Genomic DNA, 9076 nt, shown 5'->3' with positions numbered 1-9076 from the left:
GATGTGGGCAGGGGAGTGGGGGTGGGGCAGGAAGCAACGCTGAAGTGGTCAGAGGGGGCCAGATCCTGAGGCACCTTGAATACTCCAGAGCTCAGGGCCAGTGCCATAGACCCCCGTACCCTGTGCGCACATGTGGCTTAGTGACTTCGGTGGTCTGGAGAGTCAGGTCCCTCGGTTCAGGGAGAGTGGGGCCCTTGCACTTAGCACTCAAGGCCCTCAACTTGCGAGGGCAGATAGGCATTCATGAAGCTGGGTGATGCGTAGTGGTGATGCGTAGACTGAGAGATGAGGAATGAATGAAATCAACGCCAGGAGTACTCTGGAATCTGGTTTATTAGACGCAGGTTGGAGAAGCAGCCAGCAGCTGGCAGCTCTGATGGGGTCAGGGGCTGGGTCTCCCCAGGCTGCTCTCTCCTTGGTCCTCCATTGGGGGCAGGGCAGATAAAGATGCCAGGAGTGGGAGCATTCTGCGGGGGAGGACAGCGAGCTCCTGCTGTCCTAGCATCCAGCACAGGCAGCGTAGGCGCAGAGCTCACATGTGCTCGGGTCCTCAGCGATGACCTCTGGACAGGAGAATGGGGCCCATGAGCACCAGCTTCTCTTCCCCAAAGCCCCCGCCCTCCTTTGAGCCAGAGCTAGGACATCTGCCGCCCAGCTCCCAGGAGAAACCCAGGCCTGTCCCCTATGACCATTGGGCTTTCTGCCTCAAACCAGGACAGGTACCGCTCAAACCAGCCAATCAGAGCAGAGCCCCCTCGTCTCACCAATCAGAGCAGAGCCCCGCCTCTGAATCCCACCAATCAGGGAATTCCTAAGCCCCACCCATCAGACAGGAGGCTACTCACCCAGCCTCCCCAGGATCTCATTGGCGTTGGGCTCCTCGCAGACAGGCTTGAGTTCTGCAGGAAACTCAGTAGAGCTACAGAGGTCGGGAACCACAGGTCCATCAAACTGCACTCCGCTGTCGATGCTGGGCTCCCCGAGCTCCCGGAGGCCCTTAAGCTTCTTCACTGACTCCAGAGAAAAGGAGAACTTTCCATCCTGAGAGAGACATGTCCAGAGCATGAGGCCAAGCTGCAGCCTGCTCCTGACTGTTTCCTCGGGGACTGGCCCCTCTCCAGCCCCAGCGGCTCAGGCAGTGTTTGCGGCCCATGGGAACCAGACCCTCCTCTCAGGGCAACATGAGGTAGTCAGAGCTCGGGCCTTAGAGCCAGACCGTGGGCTGGGACTCTGGTTTTGTTCTGTGGCCAAGGACAGGCCCGTAGGTCCTGCCTGTTATGAGGAACAGAGAGAATGGATGTGATGTGTCAGGGACACAACAGGTGCCCGATACGTGGGAGCCACTGTGCTGGTTGTTACGGAGAGGTACCGAGCTGGGACCGGGGCCAGGCTCCACGTGGCCAAGCCCAGGCTCTTTTCACCCCCGCCTGACTGCCACGTGGGCTGCTCCCCGGGCCCCCAGCTCCAGCCTGCAGCCTGGCTGATGTTTGAGAAGCAATGAAAGGCCTCCCGAAGCCTGGCTGTGACAGAGGGGGGCCCCTGCGGGGTGCCAGACCGCTTGCCGTTGGCATTCATCCTCAGGGTGACCATGTGAGTCCTGAGACGCAGGCCGGTGCTCAGGCTGAGTACAGGACTGACAAGTAAGGTCTGGGATTGATCTGAGGCAGGATAGTAAGAAGCCAGGAGAATTCCTCGGCAAGTGGAGTTGGGAACTGATATAAGTGAACAAATGAGTCAAGCAATTCACAGCCAGATACAGACGGTCACCAGGGGGCCCTAGCAATGGGCAAACCTGGCACCAGACCTGGCCCCCCAGGGGGGTCTTCCCTCCTCTGGCCTGTCACTGGCCATGCCTGACCTTTCCCTGACCTTTCCCCCCTAGAGATAACATCCAGGCCTCCGTTGTATTTCAGCTCCAGGCCCAGAAAAGCAGCAAAACTAGTGCTGGTGACTCCAGGACCAGCTGCAATGACTAATGGCCCCCTGCCTGGCGCTGACCAATCAGTGGAGACCGAGACCCTAAGTGGATACACCTGGAAAAGCTGATGAATATTCTATTGAGATCCTCCCCTAAGACTCTTCTAAACGCCCAGCCTTTAAAGCCCTCAAACAAAGGTCCCAGCTTTTCCCTCCCCTGGGCACCCCCCACACCCCCCGCAGGGATGTGTCTCCTAAACTCTAAGGGTCCCCACGAGACTTGCAACCAGGGGAGCAATGGGCAGCGGCAGCTCGTCCTGGGCTCGCCCCCTGAACCTACCTCCAGGGTCCCCTTTCCTCTGACTCTCCAGGGAGCGGACAGCAGCCCCACCTTGGCTCACTTCTTTCCTATAACGTTTCTAGTGAGCCAAAGCCACCCACCTAGTCTCCTGTTTCTTCTTCTACCCTAAGCCCTTCCTTGTTTCACTGTCCCCAGCTTAAATAAACATATTCTCAAAATCACCTGGTCTCGCGTTATGAAATCTTTCTCGCACAAAGTCAAGAGCCCACACACTGCAGGCTGGCCTGAGGCAGACGTGCTCCCTGCCTGGTCCCCGTTCCGGTAACAAATCCAGCTCCAAAGAGGGGGTGCTCTCTCAGGGCCCAGGCCCTGTGCACTGGGGTTAGAGAGCCGGCTGGACCAGGGTAGGGACAGGACTTACCTGCACAGTGACTCCCCCTGCCAGGGCAGCCCAGGTTCCTAGGAGGCACAGTGCGGCAAGCGGGAAGGTGTTCATGGCTGCAGTGCCAGAGAGAGGAGTGGCTGGTTCTGGATGTCAAAGGGAAACAGTGGGGCTTTTAAAGAAGGCAGGGTTACTGAGTAACCCAGGAACTTTTGGCAGTCTCATCTGCTCACCTGTAAATTAAGGCCTAATCAACTAAGGCTCAAGACAGCCCTGGTAGATAAGAGATCAGTTCCCTTCCTGAGCACTCATTTTTGACCCACAGCCAGCTGGGTTCCGCATTCATTCACCAACCACATACACTCACTGGCAACTGCTCTGGGCCGGGCCCTATGCTGGGCCGGGTCTGTAGACCCAGCCCGGGCCTTGAGGGGTCCCAGACAGTGGCAATGCTGGGTGATCAGGGAAGTAGGAGAGGGGTCAGGTGGGGAATGAGGGGGCACCTCCCCCAGTCCAGGTGTAGAGCAGTTCAGGAAGGTTTCCCAAAGAAGGGCATGCCAGTGCCCAGTTCTGGAGAATGGGTGAACACTTTCTTAGAGAAGGGGTGGGGGGTAAAGGCATTTCTTACAGAAGATGCTACATTTATGACAGCTGAGGTGAACTAGGCCTGGAATATTCAGGGAAATGGAGTCATTCAGCCTGGGGGGTGGGGGGAAGGGAGTTTGGAGGGGGCTTCACATGCTGAAAGATGAGGCTGTGGAGCAAGGCAGGTACTAGGTGTGGCCACTGTGACTTGGAGGAAGGACTCGGCTCTGCCAGCCCACAGGCCTGGATCAAGCCTTACCTACCGCCCAGCTTCAATGTGTGCGAACTTGGGAAAGCGGCTCCCCTCTCTGAGCCTCAGGGTTCCTTTGTGTCCTCTATGGGGACTAATAATAATACCTGCCTCATGGGGTTATTTTTGTCAATAGCAGCATTCACTTCTGGTCCCCATTGGCCTCTCTAGTGACCTGCCCATCTGAGCCACAGCCTGTCCTCATTTGTGCTGATCCCACTGTCCTGCCTGTCCTTCAGCCTCAGATTATCTTTAAACTAGTGGCCCAGTGCACGAAATTCATGCACATTAAAAGGGAATTAATTAAAGGAAATATTTTAATATTGCTATTTGCCCTTTCTCTATAATAGAAGTGTCTGAGATGAAAGAAAATTAGTAAAATGTATATGGAAATCTTCCTCCTGTCAGAGTCTGGGGCACGCCATGGGACCCAGAGTCAAGTCCCCACCCACCCACATGCACCTCGAAATTGCGTGAGACCCAGACCCGGCTGGCCCCACTCCCATTGGACAAAATCCAGACCCAGCTGGCCCCAACCCCGTCTAGCCCCACCAGGTAGGGGGCGCAGCCTCAGGTCCCCTGTCAAGCCCCACTGGGTGGGGGGTGCAGCCTCAGGGCCTCTGTCAAGCCCTGCTGGGTGGGGGTTGCAGCCTCAGGTCCCCCGTCAAGCCCCTCTGGGCGGAGGGCGTGGCCTGAGGTCTCCCATCAAGCCCCACCAGGTGGGGGGCACAGCCTCAGGGCCCCCGCCAAGCCCCATGGGGGGGGGTGCAGCCTCAGGTCCCTGCTGATAGCTCCTTACAGGAACCCCCGCCTCCACTGTGGATGCAGCCATCTTGTGAGGGCATGACAGAGTGAGGGTCAATTTGCATGTTACCTCTTTATTCTATAGGATGAGCTCCTTCCCTCTCCCTCCCAATTCCCTTTCCCCCTGATTCCCCAACCTCCTCCCCCGTCCTGCTGTTTCTACCTGCTGACCATCCCCCATGTTGCCCTCCCATTCTGCTCCACCTCCCCCAACTAGCCCAGCCTAACCTCCCCAGCCTGGCCTTTCCTGAGCATGCCTCCCTGCTGTGGAACACGCTGTCCCGTCTGCCTGGAAGATTTTTCCTTTCTTGTTCCCAGGTGAACTCCTACTCAAACTATAAGGCCCAGGTCAAATAATCCCCACTGCATCCTCAGCCAAACTACCTCTCTTTGTCCCCATAGGACCAAGTACATTACCCTACAGGGGATCTTGCTGAGTGAGAGTGCCTGGCTATGTGTGTCTGCCCCTGTAGACTCTGACCCCCATGAGGACTAGCATAGTGTGTGTTCATTGTGTTCTATTGGGGGCAGGGCCCCAGGACAGGGAGGAAGGGAGGTCCTGGGAGCTCCATGGCTCTAATCTACAAACAAACCTGTCCAGAAGCCAGAAAGGGGCCCTGAGCGGGGGCTGGGGGGGGCGGAAATCCCTGGGTGTGGAGAGTCAATATTGAAGGAGGAATTGGAGGGGGCATATCCTGACCAGAAGGGAACTACAAAGGGGTAGGAAACACCTGTTCTAACTGCCTTCCTAGGTCCCTCTCAGAGCTAGACTGGCCTTCCTCCCCGTTCTGGTGTGTGTGTGTGCACCCATGTGGTGGCTGGTGCTAGCTGAGAGCTGGTGGGAGTGAGCCCTGGGGGAGCCGGAGGCAGAGACCATCAGGGTTGTGGATGGAATTTAGGTTGAAGGTGAGGCTAGAGATACGCCTACAGGTAGCATTTATTTCCATTGGGATGGAGGTAAGCACCAGGCACAGACCAGGAGTGCAGCTGAGGGTGCTGCTGGGGCTGGGGGTAGGGTGGGGTGGGGTTGAGCAGGTGAAAGCTGGGTTAGATCAGCCTGAGGTTACAGGTTAGGGAAGATGTCGTAGCAATGGGTGATAGGAGTTCAAGTTAGGATTCAAGTCCAGGTGTGGGTTAGGGTCAGGTTTGGAATGAAGCGGAGGTTGGGGTGGCGAAGTGTCAGGGTTAGGTTTGGAATCAGGGAGGTGGTCAGGATTGGGTTGCGGTGGGGGTAATAATTAACATGGAGCTTTGGGTTTAGGCTAGGTCCGTGGTCGGGTTGAGGCTGAGCTGTGTGCAGATGAAGTGGGCAGTGTGGTTGGGTTGAGCGTATGGTGAGGGTTGGAACTGGGGCTAAGTGTGGGCTCGAGCAGAGTTGGGACTGGGTTTTGCATGAAGGGCGGGGCTGAAGGAGCCTGTTCCTGGCCGGCTTGATTTGTCTGTCTTGCCCCTCCTAAGGCGGCAGGTTGGGGATACAGGCAGGGGCTTTGGTGCCTGAAGCCTCTTCTTCCCCCGTGCCTGGCCAGGGCTGATCTGGCGCAAGGCAGGGGTGGAGTGGGTGCCACGGGAATCCACACCGTGGGAAAGAGGAAGTAGCACCTGGGCCTCAGCCCTTTGGGGCCCGCCCTACCCAACCCTGGCCCTGACATCCACCTGGAAAATGGGAACAACTCCCCTTCCCTTGCTCCCTAAACCCCGGCCTGGCCTGTGCCCAGGTGTGAATTCAGGCCCTCTCCCTCCTCCTCTGCAATGAAGCTGCTAGGCACTGGACTTGGGGTCCTCCAGTACCCCAGGCTTCCTGCCCCTTTCCCCTTCCCCCTCCCACCACCCCTCTCTCCCAACCCTTCCCCCTCCCCCCCCCCCCCCCCGCCCACACCTGAACTCTGAGGCATTGGTCCCCAGCACTCCCCCACCCATCTTCATTCCCTATTGGTAGCAGGTGGGTCTGTGTCATTTGGGCTTCCCACATCCAAGGCCACCTCTTCTGGCAAACTCTTACTCCTCCATAGCCTTCTGGCTGTGCTACCCCTGCCACCTGCCTCCCCATCCTGCTGCCGGAACCTTCAGGAGAAACCTGGATTCCAGGCCCTTCATGATCAGGCCCCTGCTCACCCTCAACCAGGACTCCCAGGAGGGAGCCAGGAAGAAGAGTCGAGACCGGGGGTGCGGGGAGGGGGGGCGGTGCTTTTGGAGCCAGGCAGCCCTGGGTTCGAGTCCAGCTTCATCAATGAACAGCTGTGTGACCTTTCCAAGCTTCAGTTTCTGCATCTGAAAAATGGAGCAGTAACACCTCAGTGTGGACTTCAGATTGTCCAGAAAACCTTACTCACTGAGGCCCAGAGAAAGGCTAGGAAACCATGGTTTTCCCCAGTGCGCACTCGGAGGGGCCCTGCACAGTCGAGTTGGGGGAACACTGCCCCAGGGCACCCAGCCAGCAGGAGGGTAAACGTGGACACCAGCATGGGACTGCCTTCGCCGAGGGGGAGGCACAACTTTCAGACTCATTGCCTGGGGCGCTTGGTGGCGGCTGAGGTCTCAAAGCTGTGAATCCAGAACAGAAGCGAGTTCTCACAAACGTCACAGAAAAGCTTCCCCTCAGCCCACACCCCCGGCACGGTCTCCAGGGCCCAGCTCCCAGCGTTAGGGAAGGGGAAGAGGAGAGGAGTAGCACTGGTCAGTGATGCCCACGACACAGGAGGGAACCCGGCCTCTGCGTAGGGTGCCAATGTCACGCAGAAAGCAAGCGGCTGAGTTAGAATCGGAAGCCTCTGGCATGGGCCCGGCTGGGGTGCAGGGCTCCCCCACCTCCCGGGGCCCTGGGGTGAGCGGGCTCTTTCCCCTGACGCTCCCAGGACAGTTGGGGAGTGGACCGAGGGTGTGCCCGTTGTTTGCTCGGCAGTGTCATCTCACGTGGCCTGGCAGGGACGAAGCTGTGGGGAGCTCCATTCGCCATCTGCTCCCCACCTCCCCACCCCATCCTGCTCTGGGCATTGGCCAGAGACAACCTCCCACACCTGGAGGCTGGCAGGGAAGGAAGGAGATACAGCTGAGCTCCCGCCACGCGCCCCAGAGACCATAGAGAGCAGTGGTTCTCAACCTTGGCTGCACATTAGAATCACCTGGGAATCTTTTCAGAAATCAGGATTTTAAAAAGATTCCCGTGATTCTAATGTGCAGCCAAGGTTGAGAACCACTGCTCTAGAGCAGGGGTCGGCAAACCGCGGCTCCCGAGCCACATGCGGCTCTTTGACCCCTTCAGTGTGGCTCTTCCACAAAATACTGACTTCTGCGCATGGGCCATGAAGTTTCAATCGCACTGTACCCGCGCGCCCGCACGTGGTATTTTGTGGAAGAGCCACACTCAAGGGGCCAAAGAGCTGCATGCGGCTCTCGAGCCGCAGTTTGCCAACCACGGCTCTAGAGGGAGGAGGGTAGACCATGGGCAGAGTCCATGGGGCTCCATGGGGAGTTTGCTGGGAGCCAGGAGAGAGGGTCCCTCTGCAACCAGTTTCAAGAACGCTTGATAGATGAGGTGGGGGTAGCGTTTGAACTGGGCCTCAAATGATGGGAAGATTTGGATCCACAGAGACGGGCCTGTAGGGCCAAGGCCTGGCGGCAGGAAGCGCAGAGGAAGGGAGGCTGGGCGGGCTGAAGAAGAGAGTGCCGAGAGGCGCTGTGGTGAGTGACAGAGAGGAGCTTTGCACGCCAGGCTCAGGTGTTTGCCTCTAACCAGGGGCAGCAGGAAGCCATGGGACTTTCAGAGCAGGGAGATGGGGCGAAGGGCTGTGATTTAGAAAGAGCACCACCCACGTGGTGTGGAGACTGTGCGGGTATGGCTGCTGCCCAGGGGGAGGGGGTGCTCTGCCCCTGACAGTGCACTGGGAGGGGGCGATTGGAAGGATGGTGTGCAAGAGAATCGGCTGGTCTTAGCAACAGGGCAGCAGGTGGCAGGTGGGAGAAAAGGAGGGAGGCGGACAGAGCCGGAAGACCAGTCCTTCGGGCCTAAGCCGTGCGGGGCCCTGGCTGCGGTCTGGCTGACGCTGACCCCCTCATGGAGGGTCTCATCAGCACTTTGACATAAGGCATCTCATCCCACCTACAAATGAGGGAGCGGAGGCTCCAGAGGGCAATGTCTTGCCCAGATGAAATTCTAGGTCAGTGGTTCTCAACCTTCTGGCCCTTTAAATACAGTTCCTCATGTTGTGACCCAACCATAAAATTATTTTCGTTGCTACTTCATAACTGCACTGTTGCTACTGTTATGAATCGTAATGTAAATATCTGATATGCAGGATGGTCTTAGGCGACCCCTGTGAAAGGGTCGTTCGACCGCCAAAGGGATCGCGACCCACAGGTTGGGAACTGCTGCTGGGTTCTTCTGACTGCAGTCTGTGTTCTTTCAGTGCCTCGTGTATTATTCTGGCCTTTGGGGCCTGCAGGGCACATGCTCACCCACAGGCTGGCAGCTCACAATGGACCAGCTGCTGGCCGAGGAGTTTGGGTGGACAGAGTAGGAGCTGCCTAGGGGTTAGGGGCCGTTGTAGATAGATCAGGATCCAGCTCAAAGGGCTACAGTGGCAGGGACAGAAGCAAGGCAGGGATGTGGTGGAAAAGGAGAATGCATCTGTACGGTTCTCACTCGCAGGGCCTAACCCTGACAGCGCCTAGAAACCCAGCTCTATCCCAGCAAGTGTCTCAGGAGCCTGGGCCCCTGGGAGGTCGGAATGGCAAATAGGAGCAGAGGGTAGGAGGAAGCCTGGGTTTAAGTGAGGAGTCATCTTGCTCCCTTGGGCAGCATACTTGTCTCCTGTGTGTAGCTTATGAACACACAGATACA

At 57.7% G+C, this 9076-nt stretch overlaps 1 protein-coding gene across 1 annotated transcript; it reads right to left on the bottom strand.

Annotated features, from left to right (window-relative positions):
• Positions 1–350: 350 nt before the first annotated feature.
• GUCA2A (guanylate cyclase activator 2A) lies at positions 351–3201 on the bottom strand. The gene is made up of 3 exons (XM_036351739.1): positions 2640–3201; positions 846–1041; positions 351–563 (listed from the first exon to the last, which is right to left on the bottom strand). Exons 1-3 carry the CDS (start codon positions 2712–2714, stop codon positions 499–501), a joined length of 336 nt encoding a protein of 111 aa, XP_036207632.1. The 5' UTR covers positions 2715–3201; the 3' UTR covers positions 351–498.
• Positions 3202–9076: the final 5875 nt, after the last annotated feature.

The sequence above is a fragment of the Myotis myotis genome, unplaced genomic scaffold, assembly GCF_014108235.1.
Source record: "Myotis myotis isolate mMyoMyo1 unplaced genomic scaffold, mMyoMyo1.p scaffold_m19_p_2, whole genome shotgun sequence".
NCBI classification, from domain to species: domain Eukaryota; kingdom Metazoa; phylum Chordata; class Mammalia; order Chiroptera; family Vespertilionidae; genus Myotis; species Myotis myotis.
The sequence above is the reverse complement of the archived record's forward strand: the minus strand, read 5'-3'. Positions and strand labels throughout refer to the sequence as shown.

Coding starts and splice junctions, on each gene's coding strand:
- GUCA2A (XM_036351739.1), bottom strand. CDS start 2,714: ATGAACACCTTCCCGCTTGCCGCACTGTGCCTCCTAGGAACCTGGGCT. Junction 1,042..2,639: donor CAGGGGGAGTCACTGTGCAG/GTAAGTCCTGTC, acceptor TGTCTCTCTCAG/GATGGAAAGTTCTCCTTTTC. Junction 564..845: donor TGAGATCCTGGGGAGGCTGG/GTGAGTAGCCTC, acceptor TCTCCTGTCCAG/AGGTCATCGCTGAGGACCCG.